This window comes from Pteropus vampyrus, unplaced genomic scaffold, assembly GCF_000151845.1.
Source record: "Pteropus vampyrus isolate Shadow unplaced genomic scaffold, Pvam_2.0 Scaffold50, whole genome shotgun sequence".
Classification (NCBI taxonomy): Eukaryota; Metazoa; Chordata; class Mammalia; order Chiroptera; family Pteropodidae; genus Pteropus; species Pteropus vampyrus.
In genome coordinates this window covers 8,747,397-8,774,593 of record NW_011888831.1, presented here as the reverse complement: position 1 = coordinate 8,774,593, position 27,197 = coordinate 8,747,397, and the positions used below count along the sequence as shown (strand labels likewise).

Sequence of the window (27,197 nt, the reverse complement as noted above, 5' to 3'; positions counted from 1 at the left end):
ATAAATTATTTTGTCTTTTTTTGTATAAGTATATAAGTATGTGGCTTCTTTCATTCAATATTACGTGTTGTGGGATTCATCCATGTTGCTGGGTGTAGCTGAAGTTTACTTAATATATGCATAATCTTTAGATGTTTGAGCTAATCCAGGTTTTGCTAATATAAATAGTGAGTGGTTCTATAAATATTCTATTAGGTTTAACTATGTGAAATTGCAATTTTTGTAATTTAGTAACTGTCAGAAATTGGCAATTTATGTACAGTTGAACTATTACATGTCTTTTAGTGCACATATTTGCATTCTGTTGAATATATACCCGGGGTGGGATTTCTGAGTCCTCAACTATACATATGTTCAGCTTTAATAGATACTGCCAAATAGTTTGCCAAAGTGATTCACACTTCTATCAGCATGTATGTTATGTGACTTCCGCCTCTTTGCCAATCCTTGGATCCACGGATCAGTATAAAATTTTTCACTTTAGCTATTCTCATGGGTGTGTACTGATATCACTGTGGGTTTTACTTTGCATTTCTCTGATGACTAATACAGGTGAACCCTTTTCATCTGCTAACTGATCATTTGAATATTCTCTTTAGGTGAAGTACCTATTCAAGTCTACTATCCATCTTTTCAGTTGGTTTGTCTGACTTTTTCTTATTAATTTGTAGAAATTTTAAAATATATTCTAGATATGAGTTCTTTGTTAGTTATATGTGTTGCAAATGTCTTCTTTCACTGGTATCTTTTAATTGTTAACCTAAAAATTAAAGGCCAAAGTTTGAGGCAACAAGCATTTGAGATCCAAAAAGAGTAGCTATTCAGGAACCACTGATTCGGGCAGAAACCCAAATAGTGTTCTGATTAGAAGACAAAGCAAGGGGTGTTTATGAGAAAGAGAAGGGGAACAATTACATCAATAGAGGGAAGGCATTTCTATAGGTGCAGATAGTCTAACATAGTGACGCTGATTCCAAACAATGTTTTTAATTTTCAGTCCAGTAGTTATCAGTCTGGTTGCCATAATGTGCTTTCTTGTTATCTTTGCAAACATATCTTTGGGACTTGTTGCTTTAGGCCCAGTTCAAAGGTTATTTTGCCCTGCTTTAACATTCCAAAGGTTTGAGGAATAAGATGTGCAAGGCAGTTCCTATGGGATGGCAGCTCCAGCTCCATTTTAAAGTGGCTCCATTTATATTATTTTTTTCGTTATGAACAAATGTTCTTAACTTTAATGAGGTCAAATTTATCTATTTTTCCATTATAATTAATGCTTTTTATGTCATGTTTTAGAAATGTTTGCCTATGTCGAGGTCATGAATTTATGGAACACTAATTTTTAGTTTTTCCCTTTTTTTGTATAAGTATATAAGTATGTGGCTTCTTTCACATAGTTAAACCTAATAGAATATTTATAAACTTAACCTTTTGGATGTTATATATATGATCATTAATTTACCTTTTCAACAAACAGTTAATGAATCCCTATGTGTACCAGGAAATGTGCTAGGTATTATAGGGCATATAATTATGACTTGTATCCCTTGTGCACTAGAGGGATCTGGAGAGGCTTGGAGAAGTGGCATCAATTGCTCCAGTTTACATTGTTAGTATGCTGAGTTTGGAACACAGGGTTAAAACACGGTATTGACTGGCTCCAGAGTTTCAGTACAACTACCGAACCCCTCTGTATCCAGTGGAATGTTGAGAGACCAGGAATGGATTTTTGATATATTCTACTTGGTAGCTTCCAGATCACCTTGGGAAAATGTATAGAGTCAAATAAGAGGACAAAGACATGTAGTCAGAAGCAAAACAAAACAAAAAACCCTATAGTTCAAGACAGTATATATTGTTAGGGAGATATGAGTCAGTGCTGGAGAGAAGGGAGGGATGCATCTGGCTTTGGAAACAGGAGGCTTCTCGGGGCAGGGAATACCCTTGTTGGCCCGTAAAAGGGGAGCAGAATTCAGACTATTTTAGGAAGAGTGCATCTGAGGGAAAGGGTCTAGCAGGTGCAAAGCCGCAGAGGTGAGACAGTGGGAAATCTGAACCCTCTACTCACTCACAATATTGCTACTCTCAGAGTTCTCTCCTTCATTCACTGTGCTTTGCTCATACTCCCCGTCTCCCTGGCTCATCTCAGCATTTTCATGGGATAAAGTGTCCTCTGTATGCTGATGGCTTCCAAATCTATACCCCAGCACAGTCCTCTCCCTTAGCTTCAGACTCACATTTCTATCTACTAAACATCTCCACCTTATGTAGCTTTAAAAACGAATCGGTGCTTTTAAAAAAATGAAACAGGAAATATCAAGGAACATTATATGTAAAAACACAAAGTATTTTTAATGGAGGATATGTTTCACACGTACATCTATGCGTCCTGGGTCATGGTAAAAAAAGTTTTAAAAACATAAAAAACTAGATAACAGGCTAGACATAATGATGCAAGGAGTAGGAGGAGCCAGGGATACCTGCATCCGGGCAACAAAACTAGGGAAGTGAGAAGGAACTGGTTTTGGGGGAAGATGACGACTTTCATTTTGAACACATTGATCTGGTTTACAGTAAATCGCGCATAGTGGTTGCTTCTTTCCCTACCACTTCCAGCTTCCAAATTTTGAATGAATGCTCTGAGGAATGAGGGATTTTACCCTCAAGCTCATTAATAATTAGCTCTCGATAAAAGGTAATGCTTTAATGAGGAACTAACATTTATTGAATCCTTGTTATATGTCAGATTCTCTGCATCCGGTTTTTAACAAGAAATCCTCTTAACAGACATGTGAGACAGGTACTGTTATCTCCATTTCACAAATGAGGAAGCTGAGGCTCAGAGAGGATGAGAAACTGTCTAAAGTTGTGCAGGTAGCAAGTGATTTGTTGCATCTTGCCAGTGAACTATATCATCTCTGAAAACATCTATCACCATTGCTCCTTACAGCCTCACGTATTTGTTTCCTAGGGCTACTGTAACAATTTACTGCAAACTGGGTGGCTAGAACAATAGAAATTTATTCTCTCGGTTCTGGAGGTTTGAAGCCTGAAATCAACATGTTGGCAGGGTTGGTTCTTTCTGAGAGTGAATCTGTTCCATGCCTCTCTCCTAGCCTGTGATGACCTGCTGGCGATCCTTGGCGTTCCTTGGCTTGTTGGTGCATTGCTTCAATTTCTGCCTCCATCTTCACATGGCTTTCCTATGGTTGTCTTCTTGTAATGACACCAGTCATATTGAATTGGCTCCCCACAACACACACACACTACAGTGTGACCTCATTTTTTAACTTTAATTATGTCTTCAATGACCCTATTTCCTAATTAGGTCACATTCTGAGGCACTGAGGGCTAGGACTTCATCATAACTTTTTGAGAGCTACAATTCAACACATAACATCTTATTAAGTGGAATAAGAAAATTACTTCCTATTGATTTGGAGGATTTTGCACAAAAAGTTGACTTTATCTCTTGTTAGAGAAATATTTCAGTAATTGTCAGGATTCCTAGAATTCCCATGAGTAATTCTTATGAATTACCTTCTCCCCATCTCCTGGGCAATATCTACACAGACGTTGCCTCCTCATAAAAATACGATTCCATCCACCTTTCCCCCCAAAAGCTACTTTTCTCCTTACTTTCTGGTTTTTCACAAAACTAGCTAAAGTCTCAAAGTCTCCCCATCTTCCAGAAAGAATCCTTTTTTAACATTCTCCTTACACCTCCCAATTCAGTTCCTTATGGTTGCCTGTCCCTTGAGAAGATATACTAGCCTCCCACTTCTCTCCTTGCTCCCAGCCTCTTCACCTCCAAATCAGCTTCACACTTCTCTACAAGGTCAATTTTCTAGAAACGCGTCCAATCTGACTCCACAAAAGCCTCAGTGGCTTCCGGCTACCTGGTGGCGCTCCATCCTGCATTCAAGGTCCAACCAAGTTTAGCGCCAGCTTCACCTCCCTCCTTCCCTTCCAAATGGAATACTGATCCCACTGTAAAGGTCCCGTGCCACAGCCACCTCCTCCTACTTCGCTCTTCCCTGCACTCCCGCCTGCACACCGTTTCCTTGCTGAGTTCCTGAAACACCTCGCATCTCTCCCAGTTATTCTTTTCTACCTGGTATTATTTGTGTAAACGTCTAAGCTCCCCCACCAGCCTCCGCTCTCTGCTCCCCAGGAAGGGCTCCAACGGAGCTCATCGATCTAAATATGCCTAGAACAAACTCAGGGAGTCTCCCCGAAGGAGGAGGGACCTTGCCAAGTACAGGCTAAGACTTGCCTAGCCGTTTTCTTCCCAGAGATTCGGCTCAGCTGCTGTCAGGGGCCGGTAGGGGCGAGAACATTCCCTAGATGCAGTGGAACGAGTCTGCGGACCCCCCAGGGAGACGGGATCCCAGCGCAAAGCCTCTCTGCAGGTACCCGGAGGCCCGCATCTCAGTCGCTGCCCGCCCACTGCTCAGGGGCACTCACCTCCCGCGGGACTCCGGAACGCCGCCTCCGCCAGAGTCTCTTCGCGGACAGGCCGGGCACTTTTGGACGAAGCACGCAGGAAGCGGAAGTCAGGGGAGGAAGTTTGGACTGTGGGAACGTACTAATTTTACTTGGAAGATGAACGTCCTTAGTGTCCTCATGGCAGGAGGTAGAGTGCCTGGAATGTCGCGCTAATTTCCTGTTTGCCCTTAGCCTCTGGTCCTGGAGTATATTCTCTTTCAGGTCCCATGTCCAAGTCTCCTTCTTGGAGTCCCAGCTGAGCTGACCGGGCGGTTCCGGTCCCCGAACCTCGGAGCGACTATGCTTTCCTGGACTAGGGGGGTCCGTGAGCTACTCCTTCCCGCAGTACGCGGCGGGCCGAAGGTTCACATTCTAAAAGCCGCTTCTTACCTCTGGCTGCATTATTTTCCTGTGGCTGCAGCCGTGGGAGTGATTTTCCTTTGGTTTTACAGAATTGTTCCTTATATGGGTTTTCTTATGCTTGCAGAAACGTAGTCTTGGTAGAAATCTTGAAAAGTGTGCAGAAGAAAATAAAAACCGTTCTTAAACATACCACTCAGCTAAAGCATTTGTTATGAACTTAAGAAATTTAATTTTATTTGGTTCTACCGGAAGAGAAACTAGTGAAAATAAATGTCAGAAACATTAGAGTTGAAATCATTGTTTTAAATTCATGCTTCTTGATGAGCTTAAGATTTCTAGATAGTAAAACTTAAGACTTATCCACAAAAATCAGAAGACATCTCTTGTGAGTAAAAACAACAGAAAGCCCTATTATTTATATATATGATTTTAAAATTAAAATTGATGATTCTCCAGGAGAAAATTTGGTTCACTAGTTGTTAAATTATGGGAAAGTCTATGTCATTTTGCAAAGGTTCTGACCAAGTTGCAACTAACACTAAGGAAGTAGGACATCCCAACTTATATTTTGTTAAATTTTCTTTTTAGGGAGGTGGAGATGTTTTCTAATTCCATCACGGTCGTCCGTTTTCCAGGCACTACATAATTCCTGCTGTCAGAAAAAATCCACTGCACCTAAGAAAATTATTTCCAATGTTGCTTTTTGTAATGAAAATACAAAGAAATCTGGAAATGAACTTGACAAGCTCTTCTCTTCAGAACAGCAGGCTTCCATCTTGCACGTGTTGAATACAGCATCTGATAAAGAACTTGAAGCTTTCAAATTGCTTCGTGGGAGAAAGTCCGTCAATATTGTAGAGCACAGAGAAAAGTTTGGGCCATTTCAGAATTTGGAGAGTTTAATGAATGTGCCCTTGTTCCAGTATAAAACTACCATTCAAGTTTGTAACTCCATTCTTTGTCCAGAGACTGGAGGGAAAAAAAGAAAGTCACAGGAAAACCGGCTCTTGAGAAAGCTCATCAAACCGGAAATAGGAAGAGAGAGACTTAAGGTATACCCTTTTTCTTAATGTTTGTTATACTACCTAAATATTTGAGAGCCTACTTTGCAAAACACTATTCTGGGCACCAGTTGGTAGGCCCAGACATACGCATATTATAAGATAACCTATTATACAAAGTAGTATGTGATCAGTATCAAAGAATGAGATATATAGTTTGTTAATTTGGGCTATGACTGCTGGGAAAAGTCTACTGGAAGAACTCAGCTTGGATCGTGGAGAGAGAGAGGCAAGCTGAAAGAGGAGGGTGTTCTGGAAAGAAAGAACAGTGACATAGGGAAGTAGGTCTGTGCAAGGTTTATTTAAGAGGAATGTTGAGATATCTGGCTGTGTCTGCTAGTTATGTTGGGAGTAATGAGAAATTAAGATGCAAAGATAGCTTATGGCCAAGGAGTGACTTTAGAACATTATATTTGTCTTTCCAGTAGGTTTAAAGTTATTTTCTGCCCCCATCCTCCCTTTAAAAAGCGTTTGGAAAGCAAGTCTTTTTCATTGTTGTCTGAAAAAGTAAATATTAGAATTACTTGACACATCAAACATTAAACCTTGGAGGAACTTGGGTCCTATGTTGCACTACTTGATAAAATATTCTCATCCCATAATAATCAATTTTTATGGAGTTTTCAATTTTGGAGAGATTACAGATACTTTTTGAAAACCGTTGAAAGCTGTGGACACTCTTCAGGAAAAATATAAGACAGCTAGCTAGACAGACATACATACACAGAATATTGCAGCAACTTTCAGAGGACTTGCAGATTTCATTCATCTGGACTCCTAATAGAACTCCCACTGATCTGAAACATTTGAACCAAATTTTTCACGGTTTGGATTTTCATTCAAACTTATGGCTAAAACTATTATTTATACTCAGATTAGTGGAGTTACATCTTATTCAGAGGCCTAGGTTCTAAACTTAGTTTGTATGGAGAAAATCATGCGGTAAAGCCCTTGAAAAAAATCTTTTGCTGATGAAGTACTGTAGGCAACCTGGTTCAGTAATTCTTATGCACACTAAAGCTCAAGGATCATTGAACTTAAGAACCAAAAGAAGGCCTGTATTTTGTAGATGTCTGGACATCTAAACTATTCTGCCTTTAATGGATATTTATCCATTCCTTAGCAGTGAGAGGGAGATGGGTATAGGATTATGAAATGTTCCTGCTTATCTGCCTCTGTATCTATAGAACATATTAATTTGTCCATATAACTAAATGAACCATGTGGGAATGAGGTGATGCCATTGTATTGTTTCCAGCCCAGACTTCGCACAGAGCTAAATCCATATATCCAATTATCTATTACATACTTCCCCTTAGAAGCATCCTGAACAAAATAGATTAAAAAACTTGTTTCCCCTGACCTTCCATCTGCCTCCTATCATCATCTTGATTAATGATGCCAGTCACTGAAATAAAACTGGAGTTACCCTAGGCTCCTTGATCATCCCACATATCAGTTCTATTCACATTCTCTCTGATGTTTCTTATCCTTCTCACTGCTACTGTCTTAATACTCTGTCATGTAACAGTTACCTAGAACAAATCCCTATCTCTAGTCTAGCCTCCTCTGGTCCATCTTCCACAAAGCTGTGATCTTTTCGACTGTAAATCTCATGTCATGCCTGAATGTTACATGCTTTAGTTGTTCTCTATAGCTCTCAGGATAAAGCAAGTTACCCCTCTGCCCTTTTCCCAGTTGCATTCTTTATTCCACTGCCTGAGGTGTCAAACCATCTTACCATGTGGACATCTGGATGAAATAACTTCCCGTTTACCATTTTACTCATTCTCCTAGTCCTCCAGTAAGTCTTCCCTGACCATTTCTCCTTTCTACAGTGTAACTATTGTATGGTGATATTTCTTATAATGTATGGCTATGTTCCTGGTTTCCCAGGATCTAGCACAGTCCCCAGCAACATTTGCGTATTTAAGTGCCTACTTTAAGCTAGGTGTTGAGGACAGTTAAAGGTTCTTTATCTGTAAACTGTTACTGGTTACCTTTTGATAATTTCTCTAAGAATTCTTAGTTCATGAACTGTAAATGTATTTCTATTACCTAATTTCGATTTGTTTTTTAGCTTAAATTTTCTGTCAAAATTAGTTTACACTTGCAATTAAAGCAGGCTTTTTGTTTTAGGCAGTTAATAGTATCGTATCCATTGTTTTTGGTACTCGAAGAATTGCCTGGGCTCACCTTGATCGTAAATTGGTAGTGCTAGACTGGAAGCAAAATGAATGTTGCCCGTTGATGAAAGGAACGTACTTATCTTCTGTCTACTTAGAAGAGGTAAGGCAGTTACACCTCCAAATTCCTACCTGCTAGAGCTCCTTGTACAGTTTAATCTTCTAATCTTAAAAGGAATGTAATAAAATAGTAAGAATGGATTTTCTTTTAGTTATTATTACCCTGTAATAAAATAGTAAGAATGGATTTTCTTTTAGTTATTATTACCCATTCCAATTATGTTTTCCATCACCAGTGATTTTTTAAAAAATTGAATCTTTCATTTATTTCAAGAAATGCCTATATAGCAAAGGCAGCTACTGAAAAGAGCAATGGTATATTATTTCTAAATGTTATAAATCTTCAACATCTATTCAGAAAGCTTATTTTTTAAAATGCTATCACTTATTTTCTCATTTGAGTCTTTGAAAGCTGAGATGGGCAATAATTATCACCCTGATTATACCTATTAAAACTGGTTCAATCAAGCATCTGATGTGATCAGTCAGTTGCAGAGGTGATTGATTTTAAGCTCGTTCTTCTAACCCTGTGCTCTACCCTAGAAATTTTTAAAAGGTTAATAAAAGTTTTAAGTTGTCTGATCTTAAAGCCAACATAGATTTTAGAAATTATGAGCCCATTTTACAGATGAAGAAAGTAGTACTTAGGAAGACTAAATGGCTTGTCTTAGCTCAGCTTGTGCCTGATAGAACCATGACCAGAACTTGGCTGTCTTGACTCTTCTATAAATGCTTTTCCAATTACTTCAAAATTGTCAATAGCAATATAACGTAAGTTATATATTTTAAAAACAGAAGTGGGACAGAGAGGGGACCCAAACAATGAAACTTAATGACTTCTGCTCATTTATGTATTTTTTTTTTTTTTTTTTTAAGATTTCTTCAGTCATTTCAAAGATACCTAAAGCAGACTTTTATGTTCTGGAAAAAACAGGACTTTCAATTCAGAACTCTTCTTTGTTTCCGATACTATTACATTTGCATACCATAGAAGCCATGCTTTATGCCTTATTAAACAAAACTTTTGCCCAGGATGGCCAACATCAGGTGCTGAGCATGAACCGAAATGCAGTGGGGAAGCACTTTGAACTAATGGTTGGTGACACCCGGACTAGTGGAAAAGAACTAGTGAAGCAGTTTCTCTCAGAGTCTGTACTGAAAGAAGAGCCTCGGGTATTCTTCCCAACAGATAAGATAGTCCACTACAGACAGATGTTTTCGTCTACTGAACAATACAGAATAGAAGAGTTATATGATTCATTATTACAAGCTGTTGCCTTCTATGAATTAGCAGTGTTTGACACTCAACCTTAAAATTCTGATAATATATAATGTTTTAATGTTAAATTATATTTATTAGCTTTAAAGTTGCAAAAACCAACTGTGTAGAACATCCATATTAATGGAGAAGAAAACATGTTTTGTAGACGTTTAAAGTCAGACTTTTGGCTCTTCAATGGTTTACACAATAAGCCAAGGCCAAATCAATAATTATGAGATTCTATGCCTTTATAGTTTTAAGTGTTAAATAATAAGATAGCCCCTAAACAGCCAAAACGAGAAACAAAGTTATCTTTAAAAGCAAATACCATCTATACTAAAGAATTTGCTGAAATAGAGAATGAGTTTTTCTGAGTGGTGCTCATTGTGGGAATAAAGTTAAATATAACTGATAACACAACTTGTGGAATCCTCTTCTTATTCTGTAAAAAGAATGTGATTTGATGCACTACGTCCAAAAGGTGATTTTCATCAGCTCAAGCTATCAAGCACAGAACAAGCCAGCTGTCTAATTATTAGGCTCATTATATAACTTTGAAATCTTTTACTTGACAGACCATCTTTTGAGAAAAGTAGCACTATTTTTCCATTATATCTGCCTTAGTCCAAGCCTATGTAGCAAAGGCAGCTACTGAAAAAAGCAATGGTAGATTATTTCTAAATGTTATAGATCTTCATCACTATATTCATAAAGCTTATTTTTAAAAATACTATCACTTATTTTCTCATTTGAGAAAATATACCTCACCTATACTGAACCCAGGTTTCTTTGATGTCAAAGCATTGTCTTTAAAAGTGAAATATACTTATTGGGGAAAATTTCAAATAATCAGGAATGTATAAAATAAGTGGAAGTCCTCCAGCACCTTGAAACTCCTTGGAGAGTTTAGGATACACTCTAGACTTGTTGCCATACACATGTAAAACTCTACAGTTGAATGGTTGTATCATAAATATCCCCACCTTGGAAATGTAGATATCTCAAACTATACATGTCTGAAATCATTCTCTTCCAAACCACCTCCTTTGCTACTGTTTTATACTTCGGTTAACAGCCTCACCAACCATCCAGTTGTTCATGCCAGACACGTGGTATTATACTTCCCACATTATTTCTGGAAATAGCTATAAATGAAAATGTGTCTGTTTTAGACATTGGTAGGATAGGATCCTAAGTATTGAAAACTCATCAAAATTTGCTTACTTTTATCACAAAAGTATATCTAAATCTTACAGGAATTTATCACCTTTAAGAATTGAGAAAAAAATTTTCCCCAAATTATGTTAAGCCTAAAATATTAAATGTGTCCCTCTTAAGAAGGAAAAAATCTCAGTTATTCTTGATTTTTCATCATTTAAATATAATTCTATGGACTTATTTTAACTTTAGTTCCTCAATTATTGAGGGTTATCAGAATTTCCTAATAATAAAAGACCAGATTAACAGGTAAGGGCTCTTCAGGTAATGAACTCTGTATTCGATAGAAAAAAAATTTATATACGTTAAAAAATGTTTTGCGTCTTATTCTCTCTTGTACAGGACAAAACCTATAAGATATAGCCTATATCCAAACCTATATAATATCCATAATTACTCACGTGATTATATCTAGAACTCCTATTTAAATATGGGACATGTCTTTAATTTAATCAACATATTACCAATACAAGAAAAAGTAGGTTAAACAAGAGGTAAAAACATCTTCATATACATTTTAAGCAGGTATCATCTATATTTTTCAACAGTACAAAATCAGGATCTTTTTGAGGTGAAAATGTAATTTACCAGATAATTTAACTGAATATTAAGCTAATATAAACACCTGAAATAGAAAACTATTTTCAGGTACACCTGATTATGTAACTGCAAAAATTATTGTAAGTGAAATGTGGTACTTTACAATCTTATAATTAAAAATACATACTTTCTCCAAAAACATTAAATGAAAATGGCTATTATATATAATCTCCTTCAGTGGAATCCTTTGTTATGGTTTTAATGAATAGCAGTTTATCCAAAGTAGATATATTAACATCATTAATATCTTTATGAAATAAAACATCAATGATATAAAAATACAAGAAAAATGTACAAGGCAAGTGATTTAAGTTGGCAAAATATACAAGATATCACATATCTTGTTGGTAAAAAACATGAAAACTACAATTCGTAATCTTGATTTCACAGTCAACATTTAATGATTCAATGGTAAAATACGTTGGAGCATGCTAAAATTTATCAGGAAGATCTTTTTAAAAAATGAAGCATGATTTCTCAGGAAGTTTTCTTATGAATTATATATGTAATTCTGTTATTCTGGACTGTGTAAACTTATTAAAAAGGTTATCACCTAGGAGATTCATATTAACTTGAGAGTACTGACACTTGGTTGGAGATAGGTGGATTAAAAGGTACCAGGAAAGGGGAAAATTATTTATTAGTGTAGCACTGAAACATCTTTAGAACTATCTTGGTGAATTCTACCTCCTAGAAACAGCTCACTCACAAAAATACTCCAACAAAGCTAAATCAGATAATACAAAAAATTCAGAAAAAAAAACTACCACATCATAAATACAATTTGTAACACAATTTTTTTCATTTTAAATATTTGCACACTAATAAAAAATATACAGTCTGTTTTAAATGTACATTAAGAGAAACTCTTACATGAAAATCAATATAAAAATGTATCTTAGGGACCACATCACAATCTGTACAAGGCATTGGTAATGTAGAATATTAAGGGAAGCCAGCTGCCAAAGTGTTCACAACCTCTTTTGACATGTTAAGGTGAATTCCTTCAAGATAATGCAGGAACCTGTCAAAATTACAAGGAAAATTATAATTTGTTAATATTTCTATCAGATGAAAATACTAATCTTGAAATTGCTTTCTAAAATGTTATTTTTATAGAGCTTTTACCTTCTTTTACTTTTTCCTTGTTCTTTTAGCTTCTCGGTCCTACAAATGTTTCGAAGAGTTGGCAAATATTCAATTATGCTAGCTTGTCTATTACCCAGGTTCAGAAGAGATCGACTAGAAAATACGCTTTTAATGACTGCTACCCTCTTCCAAGAACAGCTGTAAATTAAAAATAATGCATTACTTTTTTAGTGCCCAATAAAAATGCAACAATCTCAAATACAACCAGCTTCTGGTTCCTGCTTCTCCTTGCTTCTGGTCTAGTCTAGATTAACTAGATTCCAGATTAATTTCCTTTATCATTTCAACCCATCAACCACTCCCATACTGAAATATCTCTAATGGCTGGCTACCTGCTCTCTACCACAGCAAATCCAAACCCTTTTCCCTGTCATTCAAGAGTCTCCCAATTCTAGCCTACCCTAATTTCTCAATTTTCTTCCCAGCATTCAGACTAGTCTCCTTAACTGTCTCATTAGAACTACATTACTGATATCAAAGGCTTACCATGATCAATAAAGCCCAGCATTTCAAAATTAGTAAGAACCTAATAATTTCCCCTTTACCATTTATTATTGAAAAATAAAAAGTAAAAGGAAGACTTACTCTAAATTAGCCACTGACTGACTAAAGTATACATTGTTGCGCTTTTGTGAAACATTAAAAGTAAGGTCTTTCGTTGGATCTCTGCCTAATTTCTTGCAAGAATTCAAGGTTTCCAATGCTTTGGAAATAGTAGAAGAACACTTAGTAAAGCTGAGAGCCTCTACAGCTGCCTTTAATTCTCCAGAGCTTTGAGAAGTCCATCCATCACTGTTCTCAAGACTGAACTCATCACAAAGTCCACTTTTAACCTTTCCATTTGTCCAACTAAAGTCATTTTTACCAAGTTCCTTCTGTTCCCTTACATCAGTTAAAAGGGCATCTAAGAAGGACATGTTATCCATGAACTCAGTGAGAGAATTTAAACAGTGAGAAATAAGGGCAGAACATTTTTTTTCTGCTGGTGTTTTAGGAGGACAAGGAATAGATTCAATGTTAGACTCTAAACATTTGTTCAGTTTCTTTGTCTCTGGATTGCTTTCTTTGGTTTTGCTTTCTTCTGAATTTGAAGATGATGCAGAAAAGTCCAATCCGGTGTCAAATAAGTCACTATCATCTAGAATTACCATCTTTTTCTTATGTTTCTTTTTTTGTGACTTTTTAAATGGCTTCTCTCCTTCAGAATGTTTCCTAGCAAGACATTTCATATTTTTTGTTGCTGCACTGGTGTCCACACTTACTGATGAACCACAAAGGTTTTCTGTTTCTGAAATGATAACAGGTAATGGTAGAATGAACTCAAGATTACTATATAAGAAATCTACATTCCGCATTTGGAATTCTGTAAGAAGCTGGATGAGCTTATGCCATTCTTCCTTTGTTCTGGTTTTGTGCTGAAAAACAATTTTGAGTAAAGAAATGTTATAACAATACATAGTTTAAACATTTTTCTACCCATATGAATATAGTGTCATTTGTATTATATTTTCAAAGTAAAGAGTCACTACCCCTCATTTTATTAATCTACAGTCCCTTAATACACCAAAATAGTACTATGAATCTAAAAAATAAGTATAGACTGTTAATTTGAAGAATTCTCTAATATTCAGGATATACCCCAATTCAATAATTAGAAGCTCATTTGTACAAACAATACTTTTTCTGAAATATTTCTAATTTCTATTCTAAATATGTAATATGCATTTAGAGCAATGCTTATGCACCATTTGTCAAAGAGTTACAATATGTTAAAATCAGAAATCTGAAGCCTATGAAAACTATAAGCAAATTTAAGTTAACCTTAAGATTGAAAAGATAGGAGTGAGTGTTGAGAAGATGAAAAGAACATAAATTTAACATTCCAAACTAGCCATTGAAAATACCTTCAAAAATGAAAACAGGTCTTCAGATGGGGAGAAAATGTTCGTAAGGCCAAACGAGGTCTCAACGCAGCCAGTGTCACATTTGGGAAGGTCTACAGGAGTCCTCTTAGTATTTTTAGGGTTATTTTTAGAATCAGAGCCATCTTCAGAGCAAACAAGTTGCACATTTCTGCTTCCTCCTTCAAAATTAATAAAAAAGTATTTTGTTAGTATATCTATTTTTAACAAATTACTGCAAACAATTATTTAATGTAAGATTCTTTGGCATCTTTTGATCCTATACCCCCATTTTGTTCTTCTCCACATATGTATTTAATTCATAAAGAGTACAATACAAACATTTCTAGCAAACATAGGTTAAGTGAGGTGGTAGTGGGCTTACAAAACACCCCAACAGAAAAAAGTGCAGACTATAAAAAGACAAGCCACATAAGAAATACAAATAAATATCTCACAAACTCATAAAAAATGTGCAAGTTCACTAGTGATCGTGGAAATGCAAATTAAAAGATACTGATCATTTTTCACTTTTTAAAATTTGCAAATTAAAATGACTGATAACCTAGCTTTCCCAAAAGTGCATATAAAAGAACCATCATAGACTCTTGGTGGGAACATAAACTCGTATAATTATTTTTGGAAGGCAACCTGGCAATACCTATCAAAATGTAAAATGTATAGCCTTTGGCTCAGCAACCACACTTAAATTCTCTCCAACAGAAGTACTCAGAGACATGCTCAAGAATGTATGTATAAAGATATTCACTGTATACTTTAATGACAAACTGAAGATAACTTAAATGTCCCTAAATAGGAAATCATTAATTATATTATGTTACAGCCATTCTATATTATGAAATAGCATGCAGCTGTGAAAAAAGAGGGAGTAGAAATGTTAAGTACTGACAAATTGTTGGGTGAAAAAAAAGCAAAATGTTTAACAATATAAATAGTATTGGTTAATTTTGCTAAATAAGTAGGAAGCAATATTTGTATATTCATAGACAAAGAGTGGCTACCTTTAACAAGTGAAAAAGTGGCTACCTTTAAAAAGTGAAAAAGATCTTTTTTACTTTTCATACTTCTGCACTGTTAGAATTTCTAATGAGTGCATATCTTTTTTTAAAAGACAGGAATGAAATGCATATAAGATCTTCAACAAATAATGCTATAATTAGTTTTTGTCTTGTAAAGTCTTAGTATAGCACCTTATATCCAGTAGTATGGTGATAATTTGTTTTTTATAACAGGTTATTTTCCATGTTTTATTTATCATTTTTACTTGCAAGAAGTAGTGAAAACTACCAACTTCTGTTGAATTAAATGTACAGTTGTCTACCTTGAAAAAGAACATATTAAAAATTTGAAGTAATCAAAGAAAAAAACTGAGACAGGATTAATATTACAGAACTTCACCTTGGTTTTATTTAAATATTTGTATATTTCCCAGAGCAGACTCTAACTACAAAACTGTCACTATGAAGCATGGAAACCACAAACTATGAACTTCTTCAGGGAAGGAACCATGTTTTATTCATGTAAACACAACACCTGGCATGGAAGTCCTCAATAAGCACCTGTGACTTGAATTAGGTAATAATGACTAAAGATTGATCATAAAGCATTTCTGAAATTATAAAGGTTTTAGGAAAAATAGAATTATAGACTATTTAAAAGGGAACTTACAACAGTCATATAAAAATAATTTTTATATATGGAAAAATCACCCATTTTTATATAAGTGATAAAAAGAAGTTACTAATAGAATTCTGTTTATAAGAAATTATATGTTTATAAATGTTTAAGTAACAATTTGTTGTAGGTTCAGTTTAATTCGATTTATCCACATTTAATGTTTACAAAACTTTTCATCAACAAAGTTGACATAGGTATGTTTATTTTTAAGATTAACGTGATATCTAGATGCTCAAAAGTTTTATAATCATTCAAATATTTTGGCATAGCATATATTTTAACATAGGGTCCCATTATAGAAATTTCTTTTATAACACAGCAACTTACGACAAAAGGATAATGGCCTTTCTTCTAAAAATCCACCTCCACTTCTAATCCAGAATTGTAAGTAAAGGATACTTTTCCTGATATCACAAGTATTTGCAGTTAACAATGTTACAAAGTCTTTTACATCGGTTCTAAAATTCTCAGTTAAGCAGATCATCTGTAGGTAGCTGGCAACATTTAGCTGAGAGTAAGACAGAAGAAGAGGAAAGAAAAATGGTCAATTGCAGAGTTAACAGAAATACATCAACAATATGTATCTAAAAGTTAACACAAATTTTGCTAAAATTCACAATGTCTCAAGCACTTATTGAGAATGAAACTAATCTGGAAAAATATAAAGGAAAACACTACCAAATTAAAAGCATTTACATATATTTCTTTTATTAATTGTATATATCTAAGAAAACTTTTATGGAGATTCTCCAACCTGAACCTGGAGACAATTTTATTAAACCTTGAGAAGATCTCTTAGGATTAAATAATAGTACAACTTGATGGAATATTTTACAGCCATTAAAATTATAAATACTATAATAATACTAAAAAACATAATTTTTAAAAACCAGAATTAGAGAATTATATCAATGTATGCATAAAAGCATAAATGCAAGAAACAGAAAAGAAAAAAATGAAAAACATGATTTGTTGGGGATAATGGACCAAATAAAATGTTCCATTTTAGTGTTTATTAATATTGCTATCATATATTTTTTGTAAAACAACATGTAAAATTCACTTCCCATTGTTTATGGAAAGCTTTTTATCTATAAAACTGTATTTACATTTCACAGATTTTACAAAACTACTAGCATTTTTACTTTGTAGTAAATAAGACAAAAAATTTTCCCCTATGAAATCTTTGACTTTATTACACACACACATACACACTTCTGCACACTTCTGGAACAGGGTAAGACTTACTCATGGTCTATTGATTTATGACAAAACTAAAAGTAATTCAATAGGAAAAAAACTGTCTTTTCAACAAACAGTGCTGGGACAACTGGATATCTACTGGTAAAACAAATCACTCTTATGCCTTATTTCATATTGCATATAAAACTTTAAATCAAAGACCTATATGTCAAAACTACGAAATTTCTATAAAAACTTTGTAAGCTTGGGTTTGGTAAAAATTTCTTAAATAAGATACAAAAAACATAAACCATAAAAGATAAACTTGGTAAACAACTTCATTAAAACATTTTACTCTTTACAATTAAAAAAAATAAAAAGGTAAGCCACAAACTGGGAGAAAATATTTACAAAATATATATCCAATACAACTTTGTATCCAGAATATAAAAAGAACTGTTAAACTCCATAAGAAGACAAATCAATTTTAAAAATGGGCAAAGATTTGAACAGATACTTCACCAAAGAAGAAATACAGATGGCAGATGGACACATGAAAAGATACTCAACATCATGTCATTAAGGAAATGCAAATTGAAACTATGAGATACCAACAATATATAATGATTGTTATGGATAAAATCAAATAAATGGACAATTCCAACTTCTGGTGAGTATATGAAAAACAACTGGACTCTCATGCATTGATAGTAGGAATGCAAATTATTGGAACTTCAGAAAACAGTTTGTCAAGCTCTTCTAATATTAATCAAACCAACAATTCCACCTTTAAGTATTTAAGTAAAAGAAATGGAAATATATGTCTAGACAAAGACTTTAATGTGAATATTCATAGCAGCTTCATTTATAACAGTTTACCTGTAAACAACTCAAATGCCTATCAACAGATGAGTGTGACAACACATATTTATATGTATGAAGTATATCCATACAATAGAATACTGCTCATTAATAGAAAGGAAAGAACTACTGCATAGGTTAACATGAATGAATCTGAAAAAGCATTATGTTGTATAAAAGAAAACTAAAAAATACCACCTATTATAAGATTTCATTTACATGAAACTACAACAGGCAAAATTACAGAAAAACAATGGAGCATAAGGAAAGTTTCTGAGATAATGAAAATGTATCTATTTCTCAAAATTCATTCAGTCATACACATAAAGTGGGTGAATTTTACTGTATATTAATTATACTTCAAAAAAGCTACTTAACAAAAGCAAACATGTAAACACACACATAGACATGGACGCCACTATGGCTAACATTAAAAAGATGGACAATAGCTACCAGAATTCTCATGCACTGAAGACCTATTTGGTAGATTCTCTAAAAGTTAAAGAAATAGCATAATGCAGATGACTCAACATTTCTACCAACAGAACAGCACAGATAAATCTAAGAAACATAATGTTAAGTAAAAGAAACCAGACAAAAAGAACATGTTTCATACTATATGAAACTTCAGAATCGACAAAACTTAACATTGACCTTAATATTAAGGTTAATACAACATATTAGAATAGTGGTTACTTCTGGTTGGGGAGGGGAGTACTGACAGAAAAGGGCTCATGGGAACTTTTGGATGTGATGGAAATTTTGATCTGGGTAATGGTTACATGGTTTACGTATGTTAATATTTATCAAATTGTACGCTTAAGGGCATTTTAAGCACTGTTACTATGAAAAAAACCCAATGAACACAAGAGTCTAGTAAAAATTTGATTATTTGAAAAAAATTTTTTTACAATAACCAGTTTTCAAAAACTCAAAATTTTAACATATCCCTTAGCAACTAAATTTTAAAATCATAACTATCATAATAAATCACTTTTTACATAATTGTGATATATAACTTATGACTATCAAAATTCAAAACTTACCAGCGAAGGAGTATTGAAATTAATTTCTTCAAAGCAGCCATCGAACATTAAACTAAATGTTGGATCTATATAAAAAAACATTTTTTTAAACATGAAGACCAATAAATTATTTTTTCCAGTTATACTTTTTCTATGAACATATTCTATATTTTATCAGTAATAAAAATGAAATACCATGTTAAGTATAAAATGACAGAAACTGAATTTCTATCTTGACCTAAAGTAGCTGTGATATTTTAAACTACCATCTAACTTGTGATTATTATAATTTTTATTGAAACTTTTAGAGTACAATCACTGTCACATGGGCCATTAATTTATAAGTGGAGTCTAACATAAATACATTTTCCTAAAAAATCCATAGCAGAGATATGCTGAATATTTACAATGAAATTAGAAAACAATGTCATAATACAATATTTATAATAAAAAAATTGTATGAGTTTGAAAATAAAACTTTGAATGCTAATTATTAGGAAGGTGGACCAATTCTGTTAGGCTGATGATGGCTTACTTTAGCTAAAATATGCAATAATACTTATGGAAGTATATTATCAGAGATTAAGGAATGGCTAAATTCAATATTAAGGAACTGCAAAAAGGTTGGGTTCCATAAAAAAATTGACCAATACATGAGGTTTGGTGATCTAATTATGAGTAAAAGGCAAAGAGAAGGATCTGTTATTTTCCCCACCAAAACCTCTTTACTGGCTAGTCCAGAAATCTATCTACATTCTAGGCTGCTATTGGCTTCCTAAATATCTGACACCCAACACAGTAATTCAAAGTAAAATTCATTTTTAATGTCATTGCTATTTGCGAGGTACATTGATTTTATAATTATTTAAGACTGCCAATCAATTGCAAATTTGAATAATTCTTAGTTTAAAAATGATCTAAGAGCCTCCTCATTTTAGAAAAAGACTTAATTTACTAGCAAACTTTTAAAAAATTTATTTACTTATTTTAATTAGTTTCAAGTGTATAGTACATTGGTTAGACATCTATATAGTTCATAAAACAAAACTCCCAATTACTCCCTCCCTCCCTACAAGCAAACTTTTTTAAAAAAACGTTTCTAACTAAAATTAGAATCTTTTTCCAAAATATTTTAACCAAAAATAATTAATTGTAAAATCACTGTTACCTACCACTTGTAGTAAGAATTACAGGTCTTTTAGTTGTTGCCATGAATGTTTTGATTGCATTCAAAAACCCAGCATCTTCCTCAAAAATGACATCAACCTAAGAATCATTTATTAGAATATTAATGTACTAAGTAACAATACACTCACTGAGTATCAGTTATGTATACATAGCAGATATACTATATGTCTGTTAGAAACAAAATCTATGAATTTACAAATAGTATGAAGTCAGCCCATGCTAAAACCTTACCTCTTACAATATTAAAAGGGTAAAAAAATTATCAAACATTAAAAGAAATGCAGTCACCTGTAACTGGATAAATATGAGTCAGAATAATTTCTAAAATCATTGAACAATTAATAACTCTGGATTGCATTAATCACCTTCCTGAAAAATTCTTCTATGGTTGACAGTTCCACTTGCTTTAATTTCAAACTGATACAGTATTCCTGACTTTCTTGGCTATTTTGCAATACTTTACAGTAACACCTACAGTAATCTTTAGAATAAGTTTTTACCACTAGATATCACGAATATATACCTCTGTAAGCCTACCTCCTCAAAAAGAATGAGAGATGTTGCATTTTTCCTGTTGGGTTCCTCAGCTCCATATTCTTTGACATTTGAATTAGTTGTGTTTGTAGATTTAGTCTGAATAATTTGTTTCTGTTCAAAAAAATTTTTGATTCCTGCATAAATAAAATATTATTATTTTACAAAAAATCAACTTGTAATAAAACACTAGATATTTCCACAGAATAAGCTCAAACTGAAATTCTCCATCAAAACTGAAATAAAATATCAAAACTCTTATGTCGGACCTTCAGCATAGCTAAGCTTAAAAAACAGGCACTCAAGCAATGATCATATTTTTATCATAAAAAAAGATCATATTTTTATGTCTTAGGTTCTTTACCATTAAAAATGTCAAATTTATTTTGTCAATTTAATGTCTTACCTTTATTGTTTTCCAGAAGTTCTCCTAGTTCTTCATTATTTTTTGGCTTGGAAGACACTTTAAAATAATTTGCCAAAGTTTTAGGTGGAAGTGCTCGCTTTGATCCATTACTTTGTGGTAATGGTGGAGGAAGTTTCCTTGGTGATGTAACAACTTTCCTTGGGGAACTTAATTTTTCTGCCAAAAACAAATTGCACTTAAAGATAAATATTCTAAAAATTAAACCAATAGCAAAATGAGTTATCCTCAGTCTATCTTTCTACCAGTTAAAAATCAAAGATATAGAAATTTTCTCTCATATTCGGATCTCTGTATACTCAAATATTACTGTATTGTTAGTTATTCTATCAGTATAGAAGGCAAAACCAGTTGATTGAAAAAGATACTCTTTTTCAAAGAAGCATATATTCTGAATCAAATAACGTTCATAATCCCTCCATTTACTTTCTCTATACCTATGTAAGAAAAGGCTGGAGGAAAAGTGATCATGGTACAGACTGAGCACATTATAGAACTCTGTTGTCAAATTTTAGCTTAGTTCTACAGTAAATTAATACTGCAAGTAAATGTTTTTCTAGAGATGTTATGGAGGATGGATACAAAGTCAAAAAATAAATGGTTGATTCCCCTCCCCCAAGAAGCCAATGGCATCCAGCATTTATTCCAGAGCATTTTCTCTCCTCTAACTACCCTGATTCAGTCTTTACATGTCCTAATTACATCATATGGCCTCAGGGCAGAATCTTCTACACATACTATCGTATGTGCATAATTCCATGGCTGTGTCCTATTCTTTTTTTTGCACTTCTTATCTCCACAGATCTTATCATATATCTTGCATCTTATAAGTGTTCAAAAAAATTATCGAAAAATTTGAGTTTGAAAAAATCATAGACATTACTATCATTTCATAAAAACAGGGCATTTTAACACAATATTAAAAACATTTCTTTATACTAAATAGATTTCACCTTATTACAAAATTCACTAGTTTGTCCTTATTTTCCCACTTTTGTCCAAAGAATGCTTGATCATGGACTGGCATCAGTCCAAAGATTGGTTTTAGAAAATGCCAATTTATACTTTAAGATACTCATAAGTTTTTAGCTAAATTTTATCAATGTATTCTTTTTAAAGGACTTTCCACCAAAATAATCAGTTCCTTGGAGAAATAGCTTATTCTAGGTCTGGAACATCTTAACAAGCCAGAAAGCAAGGACACAAGCCAATTAAAAAGGTTTCCTCCTAGCCATAGATGAGACAATATGAGCACAAAAAGAAAAACAGTTTTGCTTCTGGCCAAGATACAGACTGGATTTACCCATCCATATGAAATAACAAAAAAGACCTATATTTGAAACAATGCTTTTCAAAACTTTAGATATCATGCAACAAAGGACAGTGATACCTGAGAGACAAGAAACAAACAAGATGAACTCTAGGGATTGCCTAGCTTATTGCTTTCGGAGAATTTCTAGGTCACAGTAATGTGGGGAAACCAGTCCAGAGGTTTCCCTGAGACTGAACTAAGAGTCCTGAGAAGCCAAGGGAGATAAGAGTTCATACGGCAGGATACCAAAGAGAAGATAGAGACACAGAGAACTCTGGAAATCTGCAGAAGCTCCCCATAAAGTCTTCAAATGAATAATGATCAGTGAAGGTTCTGGGGAAAATAATCCCTGAGGCTCACAGAGAACTGGGACAGTTACTCTTCCTACTAAAGAGAATGGCAAACTTCATAATTAATGTAGAAGTGGACAGAGTACTAAGAAGCATTCTGCCTAAGGATGGGGTTAAATTAACTCTAGACTAAAATATTGCTATGGTCTCACCTAACACAGCATAAAAGACCTGAAAAGATCAAACTGTTTTTAAGTAACTTAACTGCATCCCAGAATAAAATACAAGAATAGTTATAGGAACACAGATATATCCAGCATCAAACAAGGTAAACTACACATCCAATCAAAATGATCGGGCATCCAAAAAAGCAGGAAAATACAATCCATAATTGGGGGTGGAGGGGAATCAACTGAAACCAACTCAGAAATGACATAGATGACAGCTATTAGTAGATAAGAACAATAAAATAGTAATTATAACTATTTCATATGTTCGAAAACCAGTAGGAAAGACTGGTCATGGTAATACAGAAGATATAAAAAACACTAAATTAAGCTTCTAAAAATGAGAACCACAATTTGTGAAATGAAAACTACAGTGGATGGCACTGGCGGCATACCAGATACTACAAAGATAAGATTTGTGAACTTAAATAAATAGTAATAGAAACTATCCAAAATGAAAGAGAAGAAAAGGACTGAAAAACTGAACAAATAATTAGTGAGCTCTGAGAAAACTTCAAGTGATCTAAAATATATATAACTGGATTTGCCAAAGGAGGAGAGAAAGAGAATAAAAATATCTGAAGAGATGACAACTCTTAGCGAGGATGTGGAGAAAAGGGAAACTTTGTATACTGTGAGTTCAGCCACTATAGAAAACGATATGAAGGTTTCTGAAAAAATTAAAAACAGATTTACTGTAAGATCCAACAATTCTACTTTTGGGTATATATCTAAAGGAAACAAAAACAGGATATTAAAGAGATATATGCACTCTCATATCTAATGCAGCATTATTCACAACAGCTAAGACATGGAAACAACCTTTTTGCCATGTTGTTAGGTTGGAGAACTTTATAATGGAAAACAATTAAACTCATCAATCAATTTTAATATCACTAAAAGTGTGATAATCAGTCATTATGTATGTCCTGCTATAATGTTATAGGAAGTACACGGTCCTACTTATGCATGCATGCTAGCCCCAAAACAGAACCTGAAGCTATCTAATCAGGCCACAGATCAAACTGCCAGTTTACAAAAAACATAGGAAAGAGGAATATGTTAGCTAATACCATGAAGATACAATGGGCCAAATCCAGAATGTGAAAAATTTTATGACAAATGACCCATATTCTTCAACAACTAAATGATATGGAAAGAAAGGGCGAGGAAATTGTTAGAGAGATTAAAAGAAACTTAAGAGACCTTAATCGAATATAAGATGTGGGCCTTTTTTAGATTTTTTTTTTTTTTTTTTTTGGTATGTATTCTGATTTGAACAAACCATTTGAAAACAGAAAAATTAAACTAGACTGTATATTAGATCAAATTAAAGTATATAGTTAATTTTATTAGTTCTGATTATGCTTATGCTTTGTAAAAAGTCCTATAACGTAGAGATATCAAGTATATATGGGTAAAATTAAATTATGGTCTTGAGATTTGTTTTAAAACAGTCCAGAAAAAAATTTTAAAGGCATGTGTATGTGTAGGAAAAGATAAAAAATGATTGTTAAAATGCTAATTATTAAAATTTTTTTCTTAGATATTATTTTTTCAAACGGTTATGACAAAGAAAATAATTTACTTACTTGGTGACTTGCCTATGTTGTAGCTATTAAAAAAACAAGGTTTTTGTGAGTTTACACCTTGCTTGTCTACTTGATGGGACTGAGTGGCTTCCTTCAGTTGAGACAGAATTTGTCTTCCACTGCGCTGAGAAGAGGCATTCACTTCAAATATCTAAAAGAAGAGTATATGAAAAAGGCAGAATGGTTTGTTTTTTTTAAATTCGAATGTAGTTAGTACATTATCATCGTTCCACTGTAGCTATTACTAACCTTAAATCCAAGCTCCTGAGCACAAGCATAGACCGCAGCAGTTTTCCCCACTCCCGTTGGCCCTGTTATAAGAACAGTATTGCAAAGACGATTCTCTTCTTCATCTGAACTGCCTTTGAAGTCTATTCTCTCTGACAGATCTGAAAAATTATTCAAATGCATACAAAATAATTACTTAGGCAGAAAAGAAATTGCTTAAGCAGCAATTCTACCTCACCAAATCCAATGATCAAATCTCACAAACGTCTTAGCAATACATACTGGAAATTTAATGTACGAAAACTAGAAAACCAAATATAAAATACCAATTAAGAAATTTAATAAAAGTTTTTAGCTAATCTAACTAAAAATTTTCAGTGAAGTGTAAAAAAAAACTCAAAATACCTTCTTGCTTCTCATCTCTTTTTCCCTTCAAATTTTGTCTTTCTTCCCATTCAGCTCTTCTTTTCCAGTCTTTCAACCAACTTACATAAGAAAATGTATGTTAATAAAAATAATTCACAGAATATAGATATCTTGTAGAGTATATTTTAAAATGATTTGGTGGGAGGAAGTTATGGCATATTGTTAGTTGTTAAGTACTTCATGGTGCTTCTGAATCGATAATTAGTAAAATATTTTTACATGAGCATCAGTATTTTAAAATAATTTTTGCCTAAATACACAAGATTATATACACATGGATATTCACTGCAACACTGTTTATATTAGCCTCCAAGAGGAAAAACCTAGAAGTACATCAGCAGGGGAAAAATACATTAAGTGTGCCATACATTATGGCACACTTATACAGGAAATTAGTACACAGAAACTAAAAGGAACTTAGGTAGATTGTGTGATAACATAAAAGATGTCTAATATACAATGCTAAGTATACAACAGATTAAGTTCTAGTCTGGAGCTAGACTATCTGAGTTTAAATTCTAGCTCCACTACTTTCTAGCTGTGACCTTAGACAAATAATTCAACCTCTCCAGGCCTGATTCCTCATCTATGAGATAAGGACAATAGTATTTACGCTCATATTGTTCTAGGGATTAAATGAGCTAAGAACAATGCAAATGCTTATAACAGTGCCACGCTCAAGGTGTTAAACTCTTATTATGAGTTGCAATTCCTTATAAGAAATCCTTTGGACTAGGTGAGTTTTAGAATTCAGAATTTTTCAGATATTAGAAAGGTAATTTAGTACATATACCATATATCACATAACATCCCTAAAGAGGTCTGTGGCAGTACATCCATAATCACTTACTATTTCTATTTTTTAAAAAATGTATGAACTCGTACTAGGTGAGATCAATTAAGACAATAAACTTTGTGTAATAAAGTTGATAAACTTTCAGTTTTCAGAACTTTTTGGATGTGGGAATTATAGACAAAAGATTATGGAAGTGAATTAGTAGTATTATGATCCCATTTGTTAGGAAGGAAAAAATATAAGGATAAAATTTTTTCTAGAAGGTTTTACAAGGAACCTTTAATAATACATTTACCTCTACGGAAAAGAGAAGGATACTTACTTTTCACTTAAAATTCCTTTAAAAAATTTTTAAAGATTGTGCTATGCATTACTTTATAATTTCTAGATTTTAGAATGAAATAATAAAACTAGATTCATAAAGTATTTCTCAATTTCTTTATAAATATTACCAACCTATGTAACTTTTTTATAGCTAGCTCATTGCCTATGAGTTCGTTGGAGTTCTGAGGTTGATACTTTTCAGTCCAAAGCATGTCTTCAGTTCCAGAATCTAAAGCAAAAAATACACATTAAAGTATTTGCTCTCTGACATAAGCATATTTTCTTAGACATTTATATTATTGTTTCATGTAATAATAACTATTTATACAAATACATATTTATAAAATGCCAAAAAGTCAATTTCAAAACAATATTACATTTAAAATTCTTTACATCAAATGCCTCCTTAAAAACCAACCACCATAAAGTCTCATGACAGTAAGATTTAAAAGTACACATTTAAATTTTAATAACCACTCAAGAATAATAGAAATGTGAAAAATAATTAGTACCATAAAAAATATCTAAAGAAAAAAGACAGGATAATTTTAGTGGAGGCTCTTTTGAAAACTGGAAAGAAATGTTCAAGTGTCCAACCAAGTCATCCTCAGTAAGTAAAGATATATATTGTAGTCCCCACTGAGAATAAGGAATGTTATAAAGGTGCCAATTTACTCCAAATTAATCTAATCTATAAACTAATGTAAAATCAAAACTCTAATGAGATTTATGGGGGTAAGGGAAACTATAGTTCATTTAGTAGAGCAGATGATGAAAACTGTCTTTAAAAATGATGGGAGACTTGT

At 33.4% G+C, this 27,197-nt stretch overlaps 2 protein-coding genes and 1 long non-coding RNA gene across 3 annotated transcripts in view; 1 reads left to right on the top strand and 2 right to left on the bottom strand.

Annotated features, from left to right (window-relative positions):
* Positions 1 to 2,328: 2,328 nt before the first annotated feature.
* Positions 2,329 to 4,519, bottom strand: LOC111739447. The gene is made up of 2 exons (XR_002780266.1): positions 4,465 to 4,519; positions 2,329 to 3,376 (listed from the first exon to the last, which is right to left on the bottom strand). It is a non-coding gene; the product is annotated as an uncharacterized LOC111739447 (long non-coding RNA).
* Positions 4,520 to 4,533: 14 nt separating this feature from the next.
* TEFM (transcription elongation factor, mitochondrial) lies at positions 4,534 to 9,831 on the top strand. Its single transcript, XM_011360016.2, has 4 exons — positions 4,534 to 4,633; positions 5,437 to 5,900; positions 8,049 to 8,198; positions 9,032 to 9,831. Exons 1-4 carry the CDS (start codon positions 4,603 to 4,605, stop codon positions 9,467 to 9,469), a joined length of 1,083 nt encoding a protein of 360 aa, XP_011358318.1. The 5' UTR covers positions 4,534 to 4,602; the 3' UTR covers positions 9,470 to 9,831.
* Positions 9,832 to 11,145: 1,314 nt separating this feature from the next.
* ATAD5 (ATPase family, AAA domain containing 5) overlaps positions 11,146 to 27,197 on the bottom strand; it is a 34,470-nt gene continuing 18,418 nt past the window's right edge. The window contains exons 13-23 of the mRNA XM_011360017.2: positions 24,867 to 25,006; positions 24,618 to 24,768; positions 21,179 to 21,355; positions 20,776 to 20,909; positions 20,223 to 20,316; positions 19,072 to 19,136; positions 16,310 to 16,490; positions 14,288 to 14,466; positions 12,969 to 13,798; positions 12,363 to 12,521; positions 11,146 to 12,258 (exon numbers count right to left, since the gene is read on the bottom strand). Of these exons, the coding sequence (XP_011358319.1) occupies positions 12,180 to 12,258; positions 12,363 to 12,521; positions 12,969 to 13,798; positions 14,288 to 14,466; positions 16,310 to 16,490; positions 19,072 to 19,136; positions 20,223 to 20,316; positions 20,776 to 20,909; positions 21,179 to 21,355; positions 24,618 to 24,768; positions 24,867 to 25,006 (2,189 nt within the window). The 3' untranslated portion in view covers positions 11,146 to 12,179. The remainder of the gene's footprint in view (positions 12,259 to 12,362; positions 12,522 to 12,968; positions 13,799 to 14,287; positions 14,467 to 16,309; positions 16,491 to 19,071; positions 19,137 to 20,222; positions 20,317 to 20,775; positions 20,910 to 21,178; positions 21,356 to 24,617; positions 24,769 to 24,866; positions 25,007 to 27,197) is intronic.